Source organism: Staurois parvus, unplaced genomic scaffold (assembly GCF_062004578.1).
Source record: "Staurois parvus isolate SC_StPar_1 unplaced genomic scaffold, SC_StPar_1.0 ptg000604l, whole genome shotgun sequence".
Lineage (NCBI taxonomy): Eukaryota > Metazoa > Chordata > Amphibia > Anura > Ranidae > Staurois > Staurois parvus.
In genome coordinates this window covers 4,850,098-4,877,669 of record NW_028318400.1, presented here as the reverse complement: position 1 = coordinate 4,877,669, position 27,572 = coordinate 4,850,098, and the positions used below count along the sequence as shown (strand labels likewise).

At 39.5% G+C, this 27,572-nt stretch overlaps 1 protein-coding gene across 1 annotated transcript in view; it reads left to right on the top strand.

Moving 5' to 3' along the window:
• The window catches only part of PTEN (phosphatase and tensin homolog), an 85,900-nt gene extending 69,356 nt beyond the window's left edge, over positions 1–16,544 (top strand). Inside the window, exons 7-9 of the mRNA XM_089692791.1 lie at positions 6,556–6,722; positions 9,429–9,656; positions 11,779–16,544. Of these exons, the coding sequence (XP_089548917.1) occupies positions 6,556–6,722; positions 9,429–9,656; positions 11,779–11,955 (572 nt within the window). The 3' untranslated portion in view covers positions 11,956–16,544. The remainder of the gene's footprint in view (positions 1–6,555; positions 6,723–9,428; positions 9,657–11,778) is intronic.
• Positions 16,545–27,572: the final 11,028 nt, after the last annotated feature.

Sequence of the window (27,572 nt, the reverse complement as noted above, 5' to 3'; positions counted from 1 at the left end):
ATTTTTGAGCACTGTTATTAAGCTGATTTGCAAATATTATAGGTGTTTTTCAGGGTTTTTTTTTTATTTAGGCTTTTTTTGCTTTGGCAAATAGAAATAGCTTCTGCTTGAGCTGAAAACGCCTGGAAAAAAAAAATAATTTTCCATTCATGTCTATGGACACAGAACGCTCAGATCTACCTGAAAAGTAGCACAAGTGCTTTTTTGAATGACGGGTGTTTTACTACAGGCAACAGAACTCTCAAGTGTAAACATGGGCCATTGAAAATAATGGGATTTTACTTAAGAGTTTTTCACCTCAAAGCTCAAATGTGAATGAGGTCTTAGGAAAACAGAAATTAGAACCTGCTTGCTGTTGGTTTTAAGGCTACATTCACATTGAGATGAGTGTTTTCAGGCATTGGGTTTTTTTTTTTTGTTAGCAGATTTGCAAATATTATAGGCGTTCTTTATTAAGCATTCCTTCTTGATCTGGCGAGCAGTGTAGATGTTCCACTGGGGCAGCAAGTTTTGTCCCACGTCCTCTCAGGTTCTGGTGATTCTTGTCCAGCTCTTACAATAGGGATCCCTGGGATCATAGATGATCACACGATGTGTGTTTATAAGGTGTGGAGTGATGATAGAAGAGGAGGGGGGGAGCTGCTGTTTGAGCTGAAAACGCTAGAACAAATACTCAACAATACAAATTTCTTGCTTTTCAGGCGTTTTAATATAAGTCTGTTGGGACAAAAACGCTTAAATCTGCCTGAAAAGTAGTGCATGTACTTTTTTTGAGCGATGGGGTTTTGCTGCAGGTGACACGGCGTTCAAATATGAACAGGGTAAATTTTTGAAAATATGGGAGCCGTGGCTGCAATATGCCTTTCCCACGCTCCCCCCGGCCAGTGTAGGGAGGTGATGGAGTTTTGTATTGGCGCTCATGGACCCTTGCTCTTTGGTGTGTGTTTTTGTTTTTTTGTTTTTTTTCCTCTTTCTTCTCTGCTCTTTTTCTCTCCTTTTCTGTTTGTTTTGATGTGACAGTGGACAGCTGTCTTTAGTTGCAATAATCTGAGTTTCACTGATGTTATTGTAACCTATGTGCCATTGATAGCCCCTGCGTGGGCATATGTTTTGCCTTATTGGAATTAGAGCGCTGTCTGCTCTATTATGCATTTTCTATCGGTGCAATTGATAGCCCCTGCGTGGGCGTGTTTTGTTGCCTCTGTTTTATACTGTTTAAAATTAATAAAAACCATTGAAATACAAATATGAACAGGGGTCATCGAGCTGAAAAACACTCAAGAGCTATCAGGCCGCAGTCCCCAAACACTGAGTGTTGCCTGCCTGCTCTCAAACACTGCACATCTTATGGGAGACCTATGTTGTCAGGCAGTTGACAAGCCAGCAGCTGTCAGATTTCAGAGGACATGTGACTGATTGCTTTATTATTTATATCCTGACCTGATTCTTTAAAGGCTAAGTATACCATTAAACATATCACGTCACACAGGTATTTAGGGTTCCAGCACCCCCTGAACTTTCCCCCTAACAGCTGGTGGGGGTTCTTTCCCCCCCACAGCTGGTCACATTCAAAATTGGCATGGCTGTGTGGAGCTCTGCCTGCAGAGCCGCATCATTTATTCACAGGCATCTGCGAATGATCAAACTACAAGTCCTGTCTGTCTCCAAAGCAGACAGATTTTAACTCTCATTCGATGACTAAAAGTGCACTGATCCGCTCCTTCATAATACATTCAAACTACCGTTTGTTTGGTACAGGCATTGCATGTTGTGGAGGAAAGTGTGGCTATATTTCAACATACAGTGGGCCATGAAGAATGAATGCAGACACCCTCTAAGTCATGTCACAGCAACTAGGAGGTACATCTTTGAAGTAAGAATACATGAAGAGCAGAGTTATTTTTCAGACCTTATCTCTGAAGACTAGGCTCAGCTACCTTGTTGATGGACATGCTGGGTGCCATAAAGTTTCCCACGTTTTGTTGGCCTTACTGTGGTGGGGGTTAATGCTAAGGAATTGTGCACTGACATCTACTGTGTGCCCTGCCGTATGCTCAGTGCTTTTTCTTTTTTTTTTTCCTGCCATTCAGCATTGAGTAAGCTCTTTCCTACTCCAACTGCATGAGACACACAGACCTCTCCCTGGTTTGTCTCTGTTGCCTGCCTACAGTATCTTGGCCACCTTCAGCTGCCAGACTCAGATACCCATGACCCCCAACTGCTGAAAAGCAGAGGCCTTGCCTCTTATCCTGAGCATGTTGCATTGTGGTTCGAACATGGCTCATCCTAGAAGTAGGGAAAAGAGTCCCCTGCTGTACCAGGCCAGCACACTGACTAAAGGACAAGCTGCCATGGAACCTTTTAATATTCAGGACTTTATGGACCGAATATCACTGCTGATTACTAGCCCTTAATGCAAAGGCCATAAGCATGCTTCCGTGCCATCCCTTGCAAAATCTCTATCTGTTCATGGCATCAGTAGTTTCTGAGCCTTCAGCTGCCAAGACTGTGATACTGCGTCTCTCACTTCTTTAATTGACAAGCTTGAATCTGAAGGGACTCAGTCTTCTGCCATTGCCCCAAAACTTAGAGACGTTCCAGCAATTATTGATGCAGTGCTCATTGTCGCTCCCTTGCAGCTACCACCTTTGTATCTGTTTGAGGAAGACTTTGTTAAACTGCGGACTGCTCCATCTGTGACTTCCCTCCCAGAGGAGGATTCACTTATCTTTAAGGACCCCACTGACAAGCGGCTGGAAACCCCCTCTAGAATCCTGTTTCTTGCTGGGAAAACATGCAATCTGTCCTTAATTTGAGAAAACTCTGGATCACTTATCTGAGGTCCTTGGGAAGGATCTGATTACCATGGCAGCCAATTCTTTTGGGTATGGGTCTCTGGTCGGTGAACATGGAGAGCACTTTGGCTACAGTGTTGGTCTTCAAAGCCTGTCTGTAAAAAGCATTTTCTCTACATGACCTTTTGAAGGACATCTGTTGAGGGAAGGGCTAAATTTCCCCTTCGGATGTCACCAGCAGCAAGAATACCTAGCTTCCTCCGCAAAAAAAAAACTAGAACAAGCTTTAAAACCCAGCAAATAGTAAATACTTCACTGGATTTCTGTCAGATAAAAAAGTATTTATACTTTTTAAGAGCCAAAACTTGGGGAACTGTACATGTATTGCCAAGGTGTAAAGGCTTCCTTTTTTTGCCTAGACATTCACTTTAGGGAAGGCAATTCTGTACCATTTTATTTTTGTTATAGACACTTATTAGTTTTAAGTGTTGTAGTTTTATCTTTTCTGATACTGGTTTAATTGCAGACTAAAATGGTCGACCAATTGCAATACTGTTTAAACATGAAGTGGACGGTTGTCATTTTGCAAGGTGTTTGTGCGTTGTTGCATTATGTTTCTAATATTGGGGTTTTTTGTGCTGATAGGGCAACATATTGGATGGTTGTAAACAAATGTTAAAGTGTAAATGTTGATTAGTATTTAGTGAGCATGTCTTTTTACTAAAGACATTTTTTTTTTTTTGCTAAAATGTGTGATGTTTAATGGTCAACTGCTTCAGCCCCAAGCCATTTCTGGCACTTTTTAAAGCGGAGAACCGAGAGAATAAATTGGTGGCTTTTGCATTTTTTTTTTTTTTTTTTTGTCACACTGTATTTGCACAGTGGTTTTTCAAACACAATTTTTTGGGGAAAAAAAACTTTTTTTAATTTTATTGCAAAAGAAAAAAAAAATATATAACCCATTTTTTTTTTTGTAAAATAGAAAAGATGTAATGCCAAATACATAGATCCCAAACGTCATGCTTTAAAATTGCGCAACGGCAACAAACTGCATACATTTTACTTTTCATAGGCAATGATTTAAAAGCCTTTACAGGTTACCTTTTTAGATTTACAGAGAAGGTCTAGTGCTTGAAATACTGCCCATGATCTTACGATCGCAGCAATACCTCATGTCTGGGACAATCTTTGTTTGCTGAATGTGTATGGGACCAACGCATTCATTCACCTTTGCATGTGAGCATGAGGAGGCGGAGCCACTGTCACTTTAAAAAAAAAATTTTTTCCTTTTTTTGTTGTCGCAAGGATTGTAAACATCCCCTGTGACAGTAATAGAGTCGAGACTGGTATTTTTATGGAGGGGTCGGAGATCCCAAATCCCTCATTTAGCATTTGAAAGTATTCAAAACACCAAGATCGTTGTGTTTTGAATGCTTTCAGATTTTTGAAATGGCACTGAACGTTTGAGTAACCCGGAAATGAAACAAGGTTGCTTCTGGTTTACAATAAAGAAGAGCGGACGCTCCGGCTGGTCGCTCGGGACTACCGGTGGGACAACAGATCCTGAAAGAGTCGTCCTGCCGCTGCTTGTGTAAGAGAGCCGATCGTCCACTTTTAAAAATGGTACCAGGGTACAACCATAGAAAATCCGGCGACGTACAGATACGTTGCTGGTCCAGAAGTGGTTAAAATGTTTATGCAGAGTTTTGGCTTCCTCATGGTCAACAATATTTAGTAAGGCCCCTTTCACAGTCTTTCCAGTCTGGTCTACATGTATTTTTCTGGGGTGAGCACAGGTTTTCCTGTGACATTATCTACTTTGGCTTTCCTTCCGCTACTGACGGGTGCTTACAAGTTTTTGTGTTTTTTTTTTTTTCCCCCAAAACGAAAAAATCTTCTGCTGTAAGTGCAGTGTGAGCTGAAGTTTGGCTTCAATTAGTGTATCTAAATCTGCTAGCGGGCTGCAGCAATGGCAACATGTTACATGCTCCGCCCTAAAAATAGGCGTAACCAGTTCCGAAAGGTGAACTTCTCTAATGTGGATGACCGGATACAAAGCTCTGGCATGCAAGAGTTTTAAAGAGACTGGTTTACCTTTTTAAATTTTCTAGTGAGCGTCTAGATTCCTCTATTGTACATAACAAAACATGAAATATGGAGCATCTGGTGTCTGGCTTTTGTTGAAGTATTGCATGACCAGGAAATGATTGTCCCGTTACTACAACATTCAGTGAAACTTGTGTATATTGCCTCAAAACACGTGAGGTGGTTGGACACTGGAGGTGAGAAGAACTGTTAAGCCTGGGTTCACACTGATGCGGTGCGGAATTCACAGTGGTTTCACAATCACACTCTGTTCATGCGAACCACTGCTGGTGTGTATGGTAAGAGTTAGCAACACCCCAAAATCAGTCCGCAAAACGCAGTGCGATGTGCAGAATCAGATCGCATGGGTGTGAATACCCATGCATTCCAATTCTAGTGTGGACTAAATTAAGGGTCCTGCACCTCTTTGGTGTGGATGCAGTGCGATTCCAGCCATACAAAATGTGTGGCTCAAATCGCACTGCACAGAATTTGCATGTGATTTGCACAGGAATGGGGTGCGGTTCCTGTACGAATCACATGCGATATACCGCACCGCACGAGTGTGAACCCAGGCGCAATGATGGCCTCTTATACTGTAGACTGTGAGTGCATGGAGGAGAGGGTTAGCGGAGCAGTGCTTTTGAGTACACCCTGTTCCCTTTGTCCACAAAGCTGTGCATATGTAGCCTTTACCTTTGACATAGTTCTCTGTTTGCCATTGTACAAGGCCTATGTTTTTACCGATAGATTTTGTTGATCTTCATGATAGGTACAGTATATTCTAAAATGTAATGCCGCATTTAAAATACCTTTTTTAGCTTCTCTCCAAGCATAAGCAGAGCGAGATATTGTCTGTTTACTAGGAACCTTTTATTTAATGTGGGGAAAAGACTGGTTCTTCAGACACAGTGATTTTCAACATTTTGGAGAAAATTTGCAAGTTTTAAAGCGTTTTTTTGATACTCTGATATGACCCTTATAGCTAATGACATTAATTGCATAAACTACTCAAATTTATTTGATCTCTGCAAAAAAAAAGTTATATAAATGTCATTAGTTTGTAGAGTGATTTCGTTTTAGTTAAAGGCTTGGTCCACCTATGTGACCATGTATCATATTACCCCAATATTTTAGGGTGGAACATGAAAAATATTCCATTTCCCCAACCCCCACTCTCAAACCACTCCCACTTACCACAATCAAGGTGTTCTTCCTCCTGCACCCTTCTGTTTGCATTTAAATTTGGCACTCCTGTACACAGCCCCACTTACACAGCTATGACATCCATTCACAGGGACCTGTGAATGGAAAGACTACAAGTCCCATTTGCCACCTTGACAGATGGACTCTCAATGGAGAAGTGCAATGACGTCATCACACTTGTAATCTATTACTTCCTCCTGCCGCTGGGAAGTGAACATTGCAGGAGCCTGTGCATTGCCCTTCAGTGCCCTGCAGGTTTCAATGCAAACATTTTTTAAAAATGCATATCTTTCTTTTAATATTGTAAGTGCATATATTATAGTTTTGCAAAAGGTAGGTTATGCTTTTCGTTTTTTTTTTTTTTCCTGAACCTCTTACATACCACAGAATTTCTGATAAATGTCTTGTGCAGTTTATTATATTGCATATAAGGGAACATTCTAACGTTGTGCTTTTCCCATTTCTGTAGATCCCCAGTTTGTTATCTATCAACTGAAGGTTAAGATATTTACATCCTCTACAGGACCCACAAGACGTGAGGAGAAATACATGTATTTTGACTTCCCGCAGCCTCTTCCTGTTTGTGGAGATATAAAGGTTGAGTTTTTCCACAAACAGAACAAGATGATGAAAAAGGTTGGTGTTCCAGTGGCCAAAACATTTTCTGGCTTTAGCAAAGATCTAAGATGTCTGATCCCTGAAATTCTGTTTTAAATGTTAGATTGGTTATTGTGTTCTAGTTAAAAGCAAAGCTCAGCATTCTTCACATTACTGCAGCAAAGTTTATCTGCACACTGCCACATTCCCAGTACATTCCTCAGCTGGTAAAGGACTTCCTGTGTGACTCAACAATGGAAGCCGTGATACCATGTTATGTCTGAGGCTTTGCTTTTAGTTGCATTTTTTTTTTTTTTTGCTTTGCTGCTTAGGGAATATGAACAGAAGTATCTGTAGGATATCTATCTATTTGAGAGAACGGACGTGCCATTGCTTATCATTTCCCTTTCTGTAGTGCCTGTACATACCTCTTTATAGGCACAAGATGTGAAATTGGAGCTCAGGCTTACCTTTAATATTGACCTTTGACTTCCAGTTAAGAATTTCAACTTTTGCTTTCTTGTTACCTTGTATCTTCAATTAAAATGAAAGCAGTTGTCAAAATCGCACTAAATTTAAAAAAAAAACAAAAAAAAAAAAGCAAAATGCTCATTGCATTTAAATAAATCTCATTAGAAATCCACAAGGCAATTTTAGAAAAACATTGCTTCCTGTGAAAGAAAATTTCTTTTAAATAGTATATGCCTTTTAAGGGTCATTCAGTATCAGTTTATCCATTTTTATTATGTAAAAATGACCAAATCATGCAGGATGATTAATATTTTGTTAATTACACAGACAAAACTCATAAAAAAAAGTTTTCAACTAGGGAGGTCAGCTAGGTTTGCAAATATCACTTTGATTTATACTTTCCTTGTGAAGGTGCATAACCCTTAAGGATTACTGGTTTAATACATGACATTGTGTCGCTGTCTGTGTAATGTCACTGGCCACATATCCCGTGTGCCTATTAATTGCAGCAATGTTCATGGCTTGCAATGGCTTTTTTGTTCTGTATGTTGAGCATCTTTTCTAATGTAAGACTGGTGTAATGTTTGAGATGGCTTTTTTTTTTCACTGGTTACACTTTCATTTTTGCTATTAAAACCTGTTCAGTTTAACCAGGTAATTAAAATGATATAATTTAGTAAGGGCATCGTTAACACTAGCCACTAAAAGGCTCCATTTTGGTTTGCGGGGTGGGGTCTGTTTTGCCAGGCAGCAAGGGGGTGACTGGGTGCTCTGTTTCAGTAACTTGCACAGTTTTACCATTTTCTTCAACTTTTAGAGTGTACACGGTTACAGTCCATTTACGTTTCTGCACTACAATGTGCTGCTTTGATTCTATGGTGCCAATAGATGCGCTGTGGAGAAATGCAGGATAGAAAACAGTTGATCAGGTGCAAAAAGCACCAATCTCTGCACGTAGTGTGAATAGTACCTTACCTTTTAGCTGTAGTGCTATTATAATATTTCAGTAGTTCTGTATAGCTGGCTAATTTATAAAATCTGGATGTGGCCTTACTGTACTTACGGTACTTACCACAAGAAAAGGTAAAATATGCCGGCAAAGCTAGAAAGCACAGTGGTGTATTTTATGTGCTTTTAGGTTTTGCATGTTTCGGAACTACGAAGGATGCAGCGTGCTATGTATTCCCGTAAATGAGGAAATGTGATTGCTACCTCTCCAGCAATCACATAATAACTCTGGGTTTTTTTTTAATAAATCAAAATATGGTTTAGTGAGGATTTAACACGGCCTTGTCCAACAGAGCATGCAGAGAGATCCACTTTCCATTATAAACGAACACACAGTGGTTACTCCAGTGGTCATTGGAGGACACAGCACCCCAGACTTCGATGTGTGGATATGCTGCTGCTTCCAGGATGTATGGACAGTATGCAAATCAGAACACTGGCTAGCTCCTTCTAGCGGTTCTTCCCTTAGGCTTCTTTTACACTGAAGAGTTTTTGAAGCATTTTTGCATAAAAAAAAAAAAACTGAAAAGCTCAAGAAAAATGCTTCCCTATGTATGTGAATGTATATCTATGTATGTTTTCATACTGAGGCGTTGAGCAAAAAAAAAAAAAAAAAGCCCTGAAGACGCCTCTTCCCATTGAAATCAATGGAAACTGCCTAAAAAATGCCTCTGGGAAGCATTTTTGGTGCAGTTTATAAGTCGTGTCCTTTAAATTAAGCCTCGTAAAAGCGCAGTAAAAACGCCTATGCATTTTTGCAGCAGATCAGTGTGAAAGTAGCCTTACTCCACAGCTTAGCTTGGTGTACTAAGGAGGTAAAGTATTGCTCCAGCTCTACTGAATTTAGTTTTCAAACATTCTTAATAATTGGTAATTTAATGGTGAAATCTGAGATCCTGCATAGTCTCCCCAGTAGCAGAGTACAGTGTAAGGGTGGCTGTCACTGCAATAGCCATTTACACAGAATTTTCTATCTGCTCCGTAATCATTTGAAAGTAGTAGAAGTTACGATGCCTAGTCACAACAGTGGTTATATACAGCTAAAAACAATTACAACTCTAGGCCCGTTGTCTTGCAAATATTTCAGTCAGGTGTTAATTTTTCTAATAGAGATTTCCCCAATTTTATCTTTGCTCACTCTGCAGCCTCTCTATATGCTTTTTCGCTTTCCCCCTCTGTTTTTTGAATTTAGTTTTTTAGACGAAACAAAAAATGTAAACTAACCCTGCCTTCTTACATAGCAATATATTTTATTTCTCCCTATAGGAAAAAATGTTTCATTTTTGGATAAATACATTCTTTATACCTGGTCCTGAAGAGTATTCAGACAAAGTAGAGAATGGAACGTTACTTGGAGAGCAGGAACTTGATGGTATCAAAAGCACGGAACGTTCAGATAATGACAAAGAATATCTCACACTCACATTGACAAAAAACGACTTAGATAAAGCTAATAAAGACAAGGCCAACAGATACTTCTCCCCAAACTTCAAAGTAAGTCTGAATGTTTCACTTGTGCTCTTCACTTTTATAACAAACCCATAAACTAGTAGTATACTCTGGTATTATGGTATTTTCATTCACTTTTATTTTCTGCAACACAGTTGTTTTTCCCAGGTAACGGAGATTAGCACTTCTACAACCCAAGTTTGTATTGTAGGGCCTTGCCTGTAGTTAAGGAATAATTTTTAGCTAGTTGTCAATATGTTTATCCACTTAATTTATTTGCTTGTCTAATGTACAGTAACCACTTATCTAGATTTGAAACTTCATCCTTAATATACATGCAAGGGCACATAGCCTACCTGCTTGGGGTTTGTTTTTCATCTAGGCCAGGGGTCTCCAAACTATGGCCCTCCAGGTGTTAAGGAAATGCAAGTCCCACGAGGTCTTGCAAGACTCTTGACAGCCACAGGCAAGACTCCCAGAGGCATGATGGGACTTGTAGTACTTTAACAGCTGGAGGGCCATAGTTTGGAATCCCCTGATCTAGGCATTCCTTTAGTTCACCAGACCACCCCACTGCTTTTAATTGGTGATTTTGAAGCACACCTGCTTGTGAAACTAGAATATGAATCTTGTATACGTAAGGCCCAGTTTAAAAAGTTTCATTATCATTAATCAAATTTAAGCCTGCCTTGAAAGCATGAATGTAATTGGTAATACTTGAACTGGGGGGAGCGAGACTGCACATGCTCCAGGAAGTACATTCCTATTGCCTCCACACAGACCCTTGTTGCTTTTGTGTAACACAAAATATTGGATCTGCAACCATTTTATTCTCTAGGGTCTCTGCTTTCAAAACATATATAATGCTTGGGGGGGGGGGGTTTATGTAATCTTCAGGCCTAAATTTATTTTTTAAACGGAGTGCAAAAAACACAACAATGGCTCTGGCAGTGAACGTAAAGGGTCTCCGATGGACAATTTGGTCTACTTTAATTTTTTCATAGGCGTGCAACATAACCCATCTTTTATATTCTACCAAAACATTGGGTATTGTTTGTTCACCATAATTTGTGTGTTTTTGCTGAAAATATGGGTTTGATGAACAATTCTACTCATTGCATGTGACACAAAAAAAAAAAAAAAGCAATTCCTTCCATTTTATGGTACAGGATCTTTGCTTTCAGATTGTTTATAATGTTTTGGGGTTTTAAGTAACCTGTCCTAAAACAGGTATTTTAACATGTATAAAGAAAGGGGGGAAAAAATGGACGCTGGTAGTGAAAAAGTTCAATTTCAAAAATAAGCCGGCATTATGACTTGTTGCTTCATGTAGGTTAAATATAGATACATGGCTTACTTCATAGAATAATTGGAACTATAATGAGTAAAAGCTTCTGAAGATAGAGATGGCTTTGTGTAACGTAACCAGATGCTGCTGTGCGTGTATAAGGAAACGTTCTGCTGTCACCTTAGTCACCTTTTGAGTTTTAGAAGTCTTAAAGCTTTATAGTTCAGGAGTTCAAAGTTTGCAGTTTGTAGATTTGTTAGAGTATCTTTTTCTAGAGGAAAAAAAAACAACCCTCTGGGTAATCTATGTATATATTGCAGGGTTTTCTGCAAACATTGTTAGATTCCTACCTTTTTGTTGTGAAGAAACAGCTATTTGTGTCCATGTTGCAAAGTGAATCTGTATAGGGGTGATTTTATGATCCTCAATCGGCTGCTTCACCTGCAGGGCTCTATGAGATAAGAGGCAGGGTCTGCATCCCTTTTAGCTCTGTTTTAATCATTGGGAGTATCTCACCAAAAATGACTTTTTTGTTGCAGTGGATGCTCAAAATCGGACTTTTATCTTATTGCACACTTATGGGAAAATCAGTGAGCCAATCGCACAAGCAGGACATGACACATCTGGCGTTCTGTACACCACCTGTGTGCAGAACGCCTCCAGGTTGCCATACTGCAATGCATTTTACAGATGATTACAGCGCTGCAGATTGAAAAGGAAGTCATTTTTTTATAACATTCAATTACAATATTGAATTACAATGTGTAGCAAGCATTTTGTTTTTGCTATTTTTTCCCCACGAAAGTGGAGTTACCCTTTAATGCTTCTAAACTGCTCATTTACTTTGTGTATTAATTTCTTTTTGTCTTCTTTCTTTAGGTAAAGCTATTTTTCACTAAAACCGTAGAAGAATCTTCAAATTCAGAAGCAAGCAGCTCAACTTCAGTAACACCGGATGTTAGTGACAATGAACCTGATCATTATCGATACTCTGACACCACTGACTCTGACCCAGAGAATGAACCTTTTGATGAAGATCAGATTACAAAAGTCTGAGTTTTTTTTTTTTTTTTTTTTTTTTTTTTTTTTTTTTTTTTTTAATCGAGGGAATTAAAACCACAGAAAGACAAACTTGAATAAACTGATAAAGGACCTTTTTAAATGGCAAATCGCATTGTCAGACTACCAGTTATAGGAGCAATTTTTTTTTTTCCTTGACCAATATTTTTTTGCCCAGCAGGGTTTTTGGCACTGTTGTCCAATGGAATGAGGAAAAAGGAGAGGAAAAAAGAGGAAAAAGCAAAGTACAAAAAAAGAAGAAAAGCTTACGTAACAATGTTATGTAAATATCCTTTTCGTGTCAAAAGGACATTTAAATCTTAATTAGGATAAATAAAGATGGCACTTTCCCATTTTATTCCAGTTTTTTATGTTTGTTTTTTGTTAACCCCCCCCTTCCCAAAAGTGGAGCTGTGTATACATAGGACCCCTTCCCCCTTTTTTATTTTTGTTTTGTCACAAGTGAAGTTTATAATGTGCTTTTGTGAAATACTAGGTTCACCTCCTGCCTCTTCACAGCCAGTGTGGCAACAGTTATTTTTCAATTGGCTATAGAATGTTCAAGGGTTATTTCCATGTACGTATGTTTATTAAATGCGGTGGAGAATTTAATATTTAAAGCTGAATCTCTTACCAGCTGGATTCATGTACCATCTCAAGCTTTTTACATACTCCTTTTTTCTTTGTTTTGCGTGCTGCAGTAATCCTGAACATATAAGGAATTGTCCACTGTCGCTGCTTTTATTTGTGTTTTGTTTTTTTGTTTTTTTTTCTTTTGCATAATGGTGCTAGAAAAGGCAGCTGTAGGGAGTGGTTCTTTTATAGAGGTACAGGATTGAACCATCCAGGCCATCATGAGAGGACCCACATGTGTGAAGATCTCCCACAAGTTAGCAGGGTCTCAAATGTCCTTCTATAACTTGGTAGTTCTCTAAATAAATGTTAAGGCTAGCTGCCCATGGTGAAATTTTACCAGTTTTATTTGACAGAAGTAAACTAGCAATGATTTTAGGTTCTGCAATTCTACATCTTTTATGCCAAACCGTTGCAATGATGGTTCCATCCCATGTGTAATCAAGGCCAGTGCTGAAAGTTTTGTTTTTTGTTTTTTTTGTATTTTTTTGAGAGATATTAACCATCTGTGTGCCAGGGGATTCTTTAAAAGTACACTCATGCTCCTTTATGAATGCAATTGCAAGTGGAGGTGTTGGCCATAGTAGCCAGATTCCAGCTCTCATTCTTACAGTGCCACTTTAAAATGATAGCGAGTATTCAATTGTTGACACCACATCTGGCTTTTCTAGTCTCCAATTTTTATACATCAGCTTGGGTATGTTTTCAAGATGACTTTGGCTCATAAATGGTTAATCACAAAGGTCTAATTATTGCGATCTTTTTTTCCAGTCATATAACTTTTGTGAATGCTTCAAGTGCTGCCTGCAAGTTTCTGCTATAGGTTTTGTCCCCCGCCCTCCATCAATATGAACTATTTTAACAGTGCACAGGAAATATCCACGTTCAGTTCTAACAGTTCTATACAAAAATTCATGCATTTATTTAATTGCATAGCTGTCAGCAAATCCACCCGTTTTGATCGTACACATTCTATTACAATGAGTTTTGCAGTTTTGCACACTTTTTATGTCATTAACTGTTAGGGAATTTTACTTGAAGAATGTTTAGTAGCTTCAATGTCTTTTTTTATATAGATATATATTTGTTTTTTTATTTACATTACACATGGTTATGAAGTCAGTGTTGCTTTAAAAGTTTCAACACGGCACAGATATAAGATGGTGTATATCAAAATTATAATGTGTCCCAAATACTCTATGTAGTTTGATTGCTATCTATTAGAATATTAGATCTTTGAACTGGCAGTGTTATATCACTGATCACAGGTATTGTGGTCTGGTATTCCACTTTTTTTTTTTCTTCTTTTGCCAGGCTGCAAAAAAAAAAAAAAAAAATTAAACAGGCTTTTAAAATCAATTTCCAGTTTCAAGTTCACACTTTCAAGCTCCAGTTCAAATGCTAAAAAATTAATCTTTTTGTGAAAATACATTTCATGACAGTGTAAAATCCCATTTGATATAGTTTATTTATACTATGACCTACTTAACATTGGAAACTGTAATTCAAATTAAAGTATTTGGAAGGACTTTTTTTTTTCCTTAAGATTGAGAAGCCAGTGTTATTCATGACTGTCAGAATTCAGTTTAAAAGAATGGAGGGCTGAGTTTTGGATTTACATGTGCATATGAGTGTCCTTGGAACCAAACACATCTCGTTCCACTTATGGGTTGTTTAAAAGATTGTGATTCATAAAGACTAGGTTAAAACACTTTTGGCCTATGATAGTTTTCAATCAGAAAATAAACTTACTGACTAGCTGTATGCAATCTTTGCTGCAGTTTTTTTTTTTTTTAATATCCACACCTCTGCCTTTTTGGTATGGTGGTGGATATAAAACTTTTTTTTTTTTTTTGTTCCACTTTAAAATTTTCAATTTTCTTTGCCCCTTTAGTGCAACATTTAAGCTTGCAATTTTTTTTTTTTTAGGGGAGGGGGTTGTTAATATATTAGTTGATACCATAGGCAGCCTTCATTTACAATTAAAATGGAAACGTTCGGCAGCTTCAATCCCTGTCTTAAAATGCATAACCCAGTTTAGATGTATGCTAAAAGGTTAGGACAGTGTTGTAGCCCTTAAGGCTATTGATTGATTGGCTACCAACCAGAATATGTTACTTGAATAATAGCACTTGGCCGCACTATAAGATGAGTGGGCCTCTTGCATAAAAATTGAGAGGAGGAGAAAGAGTTTTGCCCACAGTTACTAGATCCGTGCTGTAATTTTTTTTATGGTCTCTAAAAAGGGAAGGCTGTTTTCTAATTGGCTGCTATGAACCATACCTCTGCTTTTCCCTTCCTCCATTTTTATATGTGAGGCTTTATTTTTTTATGAGGCGGTATCTTGGCACATTATGGTAAATGAAAATTCTCAGTTAGTGATGGTGGATCACATCAAGACTAAGCACAGTTTGATTTGACAGCTCAGTATGACGCACTAAATATGCTGTACATGATGTTTTGCAACACAGCTGCCTATTGATATTGAAAGCACTTTCAAACTTGAGGGCCTACAAAAAGTAAATCCAAGTATAGCTGGAATTTTATAGGTCTTAATATCTTAACTTAGAATCCTATCAAAACGGCATATATCTATGTCCACATGGCACTTAATATTCTAAAGTTAAATTATCCATTCAGTTTTTTGGACATTCTATATGGCCTCATAAATTAACGATGGTTCAGCTCATTTGTTGCCTTACTGACATTGCCAGGAGTGAAGACTTGGCATGGACAAACAGATTGCACTAGCTTGGGGAGTCACCAGTGATGCAGACATGGACATTTATCCTTTTTGTCTAGTACATATTTTTCCTATTGCCTCACAACTATTGTGTTTATATAATTACAGTTGATCTTGATTTACAGAAGGGTAAATCATGCAGCCAAAATTATGGGATTTTGCACTGTTTTTTCCCCCCTTTAAAAAATGGAATCCATTTTTTAATTTTTAAAGAGTTAAAATATTTTTGAGAAGCCTCGCTAACATTTAATGGTATAGTCATCCGAAGTGGGTAAAAATGGCATTATATATGTATAAATATAAAAAAAATATATATATGACATACTCTATGCGTTTACTTCAGTTACCATCCCCCTATATTTTGACAAGAATTTTTTTTGACTGACTGATTTGCTCACTCCTTCCAGTTTCTGAAACAGTCTAACGATGACAGTATTTTTTTTTTCCCCCCTAAGCCCATTATTGAGTTCTGTTTACTATTCATGATGGTCCTGAGACATTGTGGCCTGTAGAACTCTGGGTTTTTTCTAGAATTAAATCATTGCTTTGGGTAGTGTTGACACACTGTCAGGGCATGCAGGTCAATCCAAACACTGAACAAGTACCCCAGTCTGATTTTTGCCACAGAAAATAGTTTTGTACATAGCATCCATGGTGTTCTTGTTCTGTGGCACAGGCCATCAATTTAAGTGGAGTTGACTGGGGATGTGTATATAGATAATGATATATATATATCTCCAGTACATTCCCGTATAAATTTGTGCAATATGTCTAACGATGCCTGTGGTTGCCACAAAGTGCCTCGTTTAAATTTTTTTTTCTCCTCGTTGAATACTGTTAAACTTGTCATGCATGCAAATGGAATGGGTGGAACTGTGCACTATTAAGAGGCTACAACTGGAGATGGGAATATTCTGTCCTGTCATTCTAAGCTCAAATTTTTGAAGAATTCCCTGTAATGTTTTTATTATATATACTTTTCTCTCAATCGGTCAGTCTTCTCTCCGGTTCAGCCTCTTTCAGATACTATTGTGCTGTGCAGCAGTGGCTCTGTGTGTAATGCTATGCACTGAGAATATACAACAAATTACATGTACAGGATAATGCCTCATACAAATTCACATGTCCATTTGTTATTGTATGTGTTAACATCCCTTTATCTTAGTGTTATAAACTCCACTTAAAACCAATTAAAGTCTCATTCTTGTCACTGTGTGGGTGTTTTATTGGAAAGGTGTATACCCAAACTTCAGTTTTTACTGGTGTATTATAGTGCTCAATTGTTTACAGGGCCAAGAATGTCCCAAGTTCTCTACTCCAGTTTCCAGTGTTTTGTTGTGGTCTTAGCCGAATAAAGCTGAAAGATGTATATGAAAATATATACAAAATAAAAAAGTATATTTAAAAAAGCCAGTTCACACACACAATGTTTTTTCTTGATGTTTGTTTACTAAGGGTGTTTATATTTAAATATATTTTCTATAAAACTATATCTTGTTTAATGCACTCCTAGGATTATCTGTAACTAGATTTTAGTCTGTTGTAGTTAGGTCAGGTTGCTGCTGATGGGATGTTGCAGTGTGCTTGTGTTATGAGACTGTTGTGTTGCCTGTGACCGAGGTTTAGGTGAAATTTAAAGAACTTTGGGATAAGAAATTGTCTATATTCAGAAAGCGTGTGTATTCTTATCTGAATCTTTTGTGCTTTGTGTATATCTTCCAGATCTGTGCAGTAATCCAATGTAAACCTTTGCCTAGGGACTTTCTTATAATTGGGACTGTTCACTGCTGCTCTCTCTCCTTGTGCAGAGTGACTTGTCTTGACTTTACTCCCTCATCTAGTTTTCTGTAGGCAGCCTGTAGTTCTTCTCACAGCTTTGCTTTCTTTACTGGACATGCTGCATAGCGATGTCATTGCAAACCTAGGTATTAAATTAGCAATGACATTCAGTGCACAGTTGTTCCGCTGTGCTCTATGGGCAGCTAGATGTAAACGGGCAGAAGGGAACGGATCCCCTCTTTTTTTTTTTTTTTTTTTTTTTTCCTAATCGAATCAGAGGTAGCTAGGTCTACATGTTTCCACCCGACTGCCCATAGAGGAGAATAAAGGGTTTAGTCGGGTCCACCTGAAAAACGGACAGACCCGATCAGACCGCTTGTTTGAAAGGGGCGTTAATGTTTACAATCATTATTTTGGGCATATAATTGCAGGAAGTAAATACATTCCTACATTGGACAAATGGTGTTATTTTAATGCAATTGTTAGTCGACTTATTAAAGCTCAGGATCAGATCTGCTGCATATAACTGTTCTGTTGGAGCCCTTCATCTGTTACCCTACAACATAAAACTGGAACATGAGCACTATTTCTGAATGTGATGGCACAGCCAGCACCACCCACAATGAATATTTATCCTCTAGGAGGTTTTTGAGTATCTTTTGGACTAGTAGTGATTCCAGATGTAAATGGGGATTTTCCAATGGGGAATGCTGCCAAGTCATAGAGGTTCCTCTGTGTAGGTATTATACTTTTGCCACATTTACCAATGTATACAATACAGACATTTCCTTGGAAAGATCATCAGTTACCGTATTTTTTATAAATCTTGGCATGTTTAATTATGCCCTTAAACTAGTGTTTCTCAACCTTTTTTCATTCAGAGCGTCCTTCAAAAATGATTTTCATTTTCATGGCACCCTAGTTAATGCTTGGTTGACACTACTGAATGCTCACAAAATCACACGTTTCCCTTTCTGTTAACCTCTGCACCCCATTACCACTCTTCCCACCTTTGGACCCCAATCCTCCTGCTACTCTCTACACCCCGGAACACTTCTCACCTCTGCACTGGAATCCTCAACCCCCCCCCCCCCCCTCTGCTCACCTCCATATCCCAAAACCCCATCTCTGCTCACATCTGTACTCTAAACCCACCTCTGTTCACTTTCACACCCCCCTCTTCGCCTCCACACCCCAAAACCCATCTCTGCTCTACTCCAAACCTCCCTCTGCTCACCTCCACACCACAAAACCCCCTGTTAGCACTGCAAGCTAACCTCCACCCTCCCTTTTGATCCCCTCTGTGCCCTGCTTTCCACTCACCAGAACTCTGGGGCAGACTGTTCTATTACAATCCACACAACTGTGGGTGATGTTGGCTGGGTATTGCCCTGTAGGAGGGAGGCAGAGATCTCAGGATTCAAAAAGCTGCTTTGCTCTGTACTGTGCTAACCAAGCTCTTGCGACAGCTTTTTAAAGCATGATGCCATGGCACCCTGGTTGAGAAACGTTGCCATAAACTATGTCTTAATTGTACAGTACAAGATGCAGGCAGATTATTCACAGACACTGCTTATAAGTTGGTACCTTCAGGTGATTGGGCACTAGCAAGCTTTTGAGGACATATACCCTGAGCATACCTCTACCCCACTCAGCCTTGTTTTTTTGCTAGTGTCCTAAGGTGATGGATCTCTTCTCTCTTATGGAGAAATTACTCAAGTTATTTTCTCATCGGGTATTTCAATCACCTCCTCATGGTCTTTTAATATAGAAGTGGTCAGTCTGGATTGGTACAATCTCGGTAAAATCTTGGGACCTGTATTCCGACATCACGTCATGGGGACAGCTTGTAATGTTGCTTCAAGCCCTGCATTGTGCATGGGCACGTATCTCGGCACTTTGTGCAGTGCATGTAGTTAGCCTCCATTTGAGGGTACGCACACTGTGACAAGTGAAGCCTAGACACTATGTAGGAACCAGCAAGGTGGACAGTTAAGTCAGGGATACTCTATATCTCTGACAGTTACTGTAGCACCACAGTCCTGAATGTTATGCGTTCATACATTATAACTATCAGGAAACTGGAATTATTTGGGATTTTTTTTTTCACTTTTACAGTGTAAGCTTTTCTAACGGTGCTCTAAAATTTCTTCCTGGGCTTAATTTTCGGTTGATGACCACAGGTCATACACTTTACTGCCAATTTCACAGAGCTCCTTCTTAAGGTACTCAAATGTTTCCTCCCACCTTCTACAACGGTGTCACAAATTCTCAGCCAATAATGGCTCAAAAATGCCAGGCTCCTTCTGCAGCCCCACCATCTCTATCTGCATCAGATCCCAATCTACATAGAAGAGGCAAACGAGAGCATGAAGAAGACCCAGAAGAGGCTGTGGAAGATTTTTCACACCCAGGCTCTGATGCACCTAATGTTAAAGCTTTACCCAATATGCATGCAGATGTTGATATGCTCACTCCTGCTGTGTGCACGTGTATCTCCCCCATCTCATCATGCCCATTTGGGTACAAAGGGATCAGTAAAATTTAAAAAGACATTCGAGTACTATCCAATGGAAAAAGTGCACAAAAATAAGATTTTTTTTTTCTGGTAATAGACCCTTTTGTCTGAAGTCTTAAACCTCTCCCTGTACCAATTGAAGATGTTGCTTAATTGGAAGTTTGAGGTATTCTTTAAAGGCTTTTACACTTGCAAGCCCAGATTTGCAACTAGCTGTTGATGCAATTTCTATCTGCCAAACTGCAGCTAATTGGACTTGGGCACTGAGTAACTGGCTGGCTCCTGTATTCCAGGACCATACTTTCAACTGAGCGATTTTTTTTTTTTTTTCCTCTTCTTCCCCCTCCTGCTGTGCTCTTTTGTGTGGATGTCCTAGAACAAGCTTATGCTACAAATCTCCAGAATGACTCTGATTTCCGTTAACATGCACAGAATCTTGTACCTTAAAGCTTGGTCAGCTGAAACTGCTCACAAGACTCCTCATTCTTATGTCCTGTAAAGGAGGACATCTCTTTTGTGAAGTACTTGGCAAATTCATTAACCTCTTGGTGCTGGCTGCACGCAAATGTGTGTCCTCCCGGCATCTGGGCCTTAACGCTGAGCGGCTGCACATTTGTGTGCAATTAAGAAAACCATATGTGCTGAGAGCGTGCGGCATTTGCACATGTCCGGTACTCCTCGGAAGAGGAGATCGGGTCCTTTCCCAATAATGTGACTGCTGTGACAGCGAATCACGGCGGTCACATAATCCTAAAACCCTGCCCCGCCTCCTGGCTTCTGAAACCCTTAAAGGGCTGGGAGGCACTGGTGCCAAGGGGTTAAAGATTTCACTGAAGGAAAGGTTTTTCTTCCCCAGTGGAAATTTAAAAAAAATCCCTTTCCTCTGGAGCATCTACCTCCTCAAAACACAGAGCACCTCAACACTCCTGCGCACTCTACCCAGGCTATAACTTGTACAGTGCCTTGAAAAAGTATTCATACCCCTTGAAATTTTCCACATTTTGTCATGTTACAACCAAAAATGTAAATGCATTTAATTGGGATTTTATGTGACAGACCAACACAAAGTGGCAAATAATTATGAAGTGGAAGGAAAATGATAAATGGTTTTCAACATTTTTTACAAATATCTGAAAAGTGTGGTGTGCATTTGTATTCAACCTCTTTACTCTGATACCCCTAACTAAAATCTAGTGGAACCAATTGCCTTCAGAAGTCACCTAATTAGTAAATAGAGTCCACCTGTGTGTAATTTAATCTCTGTATAAATACAACTATTCTGTGAAGCTCTCAGGTTTGTTAGAGAACATTAGCGAACAAACAACATCATGAAGGCCAAGGAACAAACCAGATAGGTGAGGGATATAGTTGTGAATAAGTTTAAAGCAGAGTTAGGTTCTAAAAAAAAACAAAACAAAAAAATCCCAAGTTTTGAACATCTCCTGGAGTACTGTTCAATCCATCATCTGAAAATGGAAAGAGTATGGCACAACTTCAAACCAAACCTACCAATACATGGCTGTCTACCTAAACTGACAGGCTGGGCAAGGAGAACATTAAGCAGAGAAGCAGCCAAGAGGCCCATGATAACCCTGGAGGAGCTGCAGAGATCCACAGCTCAGGTGGGGTAATCTGTCCACAGGACTCCACAACTCTGGCCTTTATGGAAGAGTGGCAAGAAAGCCGTTATTGAAAGAAAGCCATAAGAAGTCCTATTTGCAGTTTGTGAAAATCCATGTGGAGGACACAGCAAACATGGAAGAAGGTGCTCTGGTCAGATGACACCAAAATGTAAATGTTTGGACTAAAAGTAAAATGTTATGTGTGGCAGTAAACTAACACTGCACATCACCCTGAACACACCATCCCCACCGTGAAACGTGATGGCAACATTATGTTGTGGGGAAGCTTTTCTTCAGCAGGGACAGGGAAGCTGGTCATTGTTGATGGGAAGATGGATGGAGCCAAATGCATGGCAATCTTAGACTTGAGACTGGGGTGGAGGTTCACCTTCCAGCAGGACAAAGACCCTAAACATACAGCCAGAGCTTCAATGGAGTGGTTTAGATCAAAGCATATTTATGTGTTAGAATGGCCCAGTCAAAGTCCAGACCTAAATCCAATTGAGAATCTGTGGCAAGAATTGAAAATTGCTGTTCAGACACTCTCCATCCAATCTGACAGAGCTTGAGCTATTGTGCAAAGAAGAATGGGCAAACATTTCACTCTCTGGATGTGCAGAGCAGGTAGAGACATATCCAAAAAGGCTTGCAGCTGTGTTTGCAGAGAAAGGTGGTTCTACAAAGTATTGACTCAGGGGACTGAATACAAATGCCTGCCACACTTTTCAAATATAATTGTGAAGTGGAAGAAAAATGATAAATGGTTTTCAAAATTTTTTACAAATAAATGTCCCTTTTGTGTTGGTCTATCACATAAAATCCCAATAAAACTCATTTACGTTTTTGGTTGTAACATGACAAAATGTGGAACATTTCACTAAGGCACTGTAAGCCTAAGTTCAGCCCTTTCATTTGGTGCAACACTTGACCCACAAAGCCCACCACCTCTTCCCAAAGCAAAGTCCCCAATATAGAGTATTCTGGGCTGAAGGAATGCACAGATACCACCCAATAAAGTTTACTGTACACATTTTCCTGATGAAGGGGCCACTAAAGGCATGAAACGCGTTGATGGCAGTTTAACCTGTTTTTATGATTAATACCAACCCACCTGAAGAATCCATTTGCCTTTTTATTTAAAGGGTGCCTCTGCTAACCACACACTGATTTCCTTTTGGGGTCTTATCCTTTTTTTTTTTACCAAAATCTGCACTAGGACAGTCAGACTTGCAGAATGCCCGGGATCATCCCATGTTCAAGGGGAGCAGTTGTGGAGTACCTTTAGTGGACAGGTTCAAATGATTTTATTTAAACCTGTTCACATTACCAAAACCCAGTGAAGGTATTCATCCTATCCTAAAAATCTCAATAAAAACACTGAAAGTCCCAAATTTTGCACAGAATCCCCAAGGTCATTTTTTTCTTCTGAGGCAAGGGGAATACGTGGCATATGTAGACATCCAAGAAGTCTTTCATATTCCCATTGATCCACCTAATCAGCGCTTTCCATGTAAACACTGTCGCACTGTCCTTTGGTCTATCCTCTCCTTCCAGGGTATTCACAAAGGTCCTATAATCCCTTCATGTTCTCAGGAACTCACGGCATCCAGGTCACAAGTTATCTAGATGACATTGGTCTGAAGGGCCCTCTTTCCCTTTCAGCATTCTTAAAATGTTCTCAGGGCAATTCAGTAACTGCAGGCTTTTGGTGATTAAAGGATAATTTCACCTTTTGTAACATGTTATGAACAGACTGGCCCCCACACCCTCGATCTTCATTGTGACAGCTAGCAGGGGATCTTCTCCCTCCTGCTAGCTGTCACAATTTTTTTTAAAAACGCTGTAGATGAGAACACTACAAGTTCCGCAGCCTTAGTGGCTGCCGGCTTGTAGTTCTCAATGAACTACCACAGCGCTGTGGAGGGCCATGGTAGTTTATTCATGGTTCCTGTTAGTATATCTGCTTGTCTGAGCAAGCAGATATACTGACGGGTCTGTAGGAGACCTCGCTGGTGCAATGCCTTACAGGCCCCTGCAACAAAAAATAATAAATGCACATTTTTAAACATGCATTTATTATTTTTTGATAAAAGGTGAACTTGTCCTTTAACTTTCAAAAATCTGCTCTCTAAACTTCTCTTTACTGCGTGATTCTTGACACAGCCCAAGTAAAAGTCTTCCTTCCAGAGAAAAAAAACTGCTCTCTTTCAGAATTCGCACTTGGAATTTCAGATCAAGCAGATTTTCTCTGAGAGCTCTGGGTCTTGTAGTGGCCTTTAAAGTTGTCCTATTTGTCCAATTCAGTCTGAGACCTCTCCAACACACTATTCTGGCATGAAAGAAGCATGTGCCTTCTCTTTACCTACACATGCTCCTATCCAGCCAAGCAATAAATGCACTAGCTTAATGGACCTCCAGCTTCGATAATGGGTAACCTTGAATGATCTCAAAATAGGGCTTTCTTGACTGAATTAGCAAGAGAACTAAGAGAGTTACTTGAAACCCTTATCTTGGTAAGCTATCAAGATAAATACTTCTTTTTTCAGAGCCTCTTAGATGCTTTTTTTCCTCTTGATAATGGTGGAGTCATTTCTGCCATATCACTGGAAAGTGATAACAGATGTCAGCCTTTCAGGCTGGGAAGGTGTGTTCCTATCCCTTAAAGTTCAGGGAGCATGGTTGGTGAAAGCCAAGCTCCACATCAACATCCTGGAGCTCAGAGAATGGCTCTGCACCACTGGACCCGACTTCCACACGGACACCCAATCAAAATGCAATCAGACAATGCAATGGCTGTGGCTTACATCAATCACCAAGGGTGTACAAGGAGTCATGCAGCCTTGAAGGAAGCCATCTCATGGACAAAGAAACACCATCTAGTTATCTTTGTTGTCCACACTTCAGGATTGGACACCTGAAAGGTGGATTACCTCAGCCATCACCACCTGAGCCAAAGGGAATGGACCCCTCACCCTGACATCTTCAACCTACAATGTTCGATATGGGGGACCCCAGAATTGGATATCCTCACCTCTGGATTTAACAAGTTACCTCTGTCACCAGGAACAAGGATCCTCTAGCACTGGCATTGGATGCTTTGATACTTCCCTTCTTTTAGTTCAGGCTAATTTACGACTTTCCTCCAGTGTGATTTCTGCCTCACCTGCTCTGCAAAATAGAGCAAGAGAAGACACTGGTCCAGAAAAACCCTGGTACACTGACCACTACTGAAATAACAATTTTTAAAGGATACATTTTTCAAGCCTTTGGGCTGCTCTCCAAGATTTAAAATAACATAGAACAGACTTGGGAATGCTTCCTATCAATTGTATGCAAACACACTGCACAATACTGTATATTTCCTTGACCGTTAGTAAGACCTCGTATGGAATTTGCAGTTCAGTTTTGGGCACCAGTTTTGCTAAAAGGATAATAGAGAACTGGTGATAGTGCAGCGAAGAGAAGAGCAACCAAACTGATAAGAGGCATGGAGTAGCTCAGCTATGATGAAAGATTAGAGGAACTGAATTTATTCTCTTGAAAATAGGTGATTAACCATTTCAATACCGGGCAATTTTACACCTTCCTGCCCAGGCCATTTTTCACGTTTCAGCGCTCTCACACTTTGACAATTGCGCGGTCATACAACATTGTACCTAAACTAAAATTTTATCATTTTCTTCACACAAATAGAGCTTTCTTTTGGTGGTATTTAATCACCGCTGGGGTTTTTATTTTTTGCTAAATTAACAAAAAAAGACCAAAAAAAATTTTGAAAAAAAAAAGTTTTTCTTTGTTTCTGTTATAAAAGTTTGCAAATAAATAATTGTTCTTCATAAATTTAGGCCAAGATGTATTCTGCTACATGTCTTTGGAGTTCACAAACTATGGTATAGATCTGAAAATTGATCAATCCTGAAGTACTGACAGCCAATCTAATTTCTTGAGGTCCAAGAATGTCAGAACAGTACAGATATCCCCCAAATGACCCCCCTTTTTGCAAAGTTAAATTAGTTTCACTATTTTTTTTTTACATATTGTCACCAGTGCAGTACAGCGTCATCATATAACTGGCATGGTGGTGATCAGGGACACTGACTGGTGACAGTATGAAAAAAATATTAATATATATATATTTTTTTATTTTTTATTAAATTTGTTTTCTTTTTTTTTAAGATTATTTTTTCATATTTCACTATGACCAAAGTAGTACAATGTTACCATAGTAACGTACTACTTTGGGGAAGTGATCAGTATTTTTTATTTATTTTTTTACACAATTTGCTTATTGCTATAAGCAAGCATTTACCTGAATGACATCGATTCATTCAGGGTTTTTTTTTTTTTTTTGTGCTTAGCTGTGATTTGGCCACAGCTAATCACATGACATGTGCATGTGATTAGCTGTGACCATTCACAGCTAGACACTAGTATACAATGGATGGCATGAATGAAGCCATCCAATGTATACAACTGTCATGTGACCTGCTGTGATTGGTCACAGCAGGTCACATGGTACCGGCAACGGGGCCGATACTCAGATCTGTTATCGGCCGTGTCCGAGGTATACGGCCGGTGACAGATCGCGCCGCTCTGCAGGAGCGCAATCTGCGCATGTGCGGGAGGACGCCATATGGCGTCCACCCGGAACGCTGATGGCATTTGCCGCCCGCCATTTCGGCCATAGGGCAGGCGGCAAATGGTTAAGAAAGGATATGATCAACATATATAAATACATCAGTGGTTCATATAGTGAACTGGATGTTGAGTTATTCACTTTCAAGTCATACAGAGGACAAAGGGCAGCACTCTTTACATCTGGAGGAAAAGAGATTTAACCTCCACATAAGGAGAGGCTGCTTCACAGTGAGAGCTGTGAAAATGTGGAATAGACTCCCTCAAGAAATAGTTTTGGCCAACTCAGTAGATTGCCTTAATAAAGAGTTGAATGCATTCCTAAATGCACGAAGTATAACTGGATATGTTTAGGGCCCGTTGACACTAGATTGTGATGTGGGAAACCCATGTTTTGTGCTGGTTTTCTGCACCACATTCAAACGCACTGACCTTGTGATCTGCAGCAGGTTTCATTGCAAAGTTAATGACACCCCAAATGCAGATCGCAAGTGCAGTGCTTTTTCCCACATCGGATCGCATAGTACAAAAGTTCCATGTGATCCAGCTGCAGTGCGTTCCAAAAGTAGTGCATGCAATACTTTTGGTGCAGTGTAATTTCATCCCATTCAAAATAGAACTGCATCTGGATCACATAGGAAAACGCAGCTTGTTCCTGTGCAAGCCACATGCAGTTCCTAGTGTGAATGGACCCTTACAGGTAATAACATCAGGGTTGATTGATCCAGGTAATATCCAATTGCTTTCTAGGGCATCAGGCTAGATTTTTTTTTTCTTCAACTGGAGTGAATTGGATTGTGCTTTATTGGGGTTTTTTCTTTGCAAGGATTGCTTATGTAGGTTTCTATTAGTTTTTTTTCCTTTGGTTGAATTAGATGAACTAGTGTGTGGTTTTTTGGGGTTTTTTTTCAATCTATGTAACTACTAGAAGACCCTTAGCTTCTTCACACCAGGCCATACAGGCTGTCTCAGGGCAGTCTATTCCATCCAGCTTCTCAGTCACTGGTTTTGCATGTGCTGCATGGCTGTTGAATCCCAGGTCCTAAAGGACTGAGGGGTCTCTGAGTTTGCCATTTCCACATTGCTAAAGCCAAGGAAAGCCACTTATAGAAAGATCTACATCATGAAGGAGCTTCCACACTTTCCAAAGTGTGTGTGTGTGTTACCTTTTGTGGGCAACTGAACAGACATCTCCGATGGGTACATGTTTTCCAGATTGCCTGCGTCTTTGCACAGATTGCAAGGGCTGCATGGAGGTTTGCAAGATTTCCTGCATCAAAGGATTGTACAAAATTGTCCAGCGTTTTATTATAACCTTTTCCTAATCCCCAAACTAATAGGGGGCACCCAAACCATTTTGGATTTCAAGGTCGTAAATGTTATTATTCGGGTTCAAAAACTGTGGAATCAGGACTGTTTTATAATATTCTTCAGTCAGGGAGACTTTAGTCTCTATTGACATCAATGATAAATTTGCATCAGTAATTTCTTTGACTTTCTGTTCCAGTTTGTGGCCCTACCATTCAGTCTATCCCCTGTAGGTGTTACTGGCCCCTGTATAAGCCCTGCTACACTCTCAGTGGGAGCTTGTTGTGGAATATCTGGACAATTTACTATTGCTGGCTGTAATTTATTTATTTCAGGTACTTATATAGCACCATCAATTTACACAGCACTTTACATA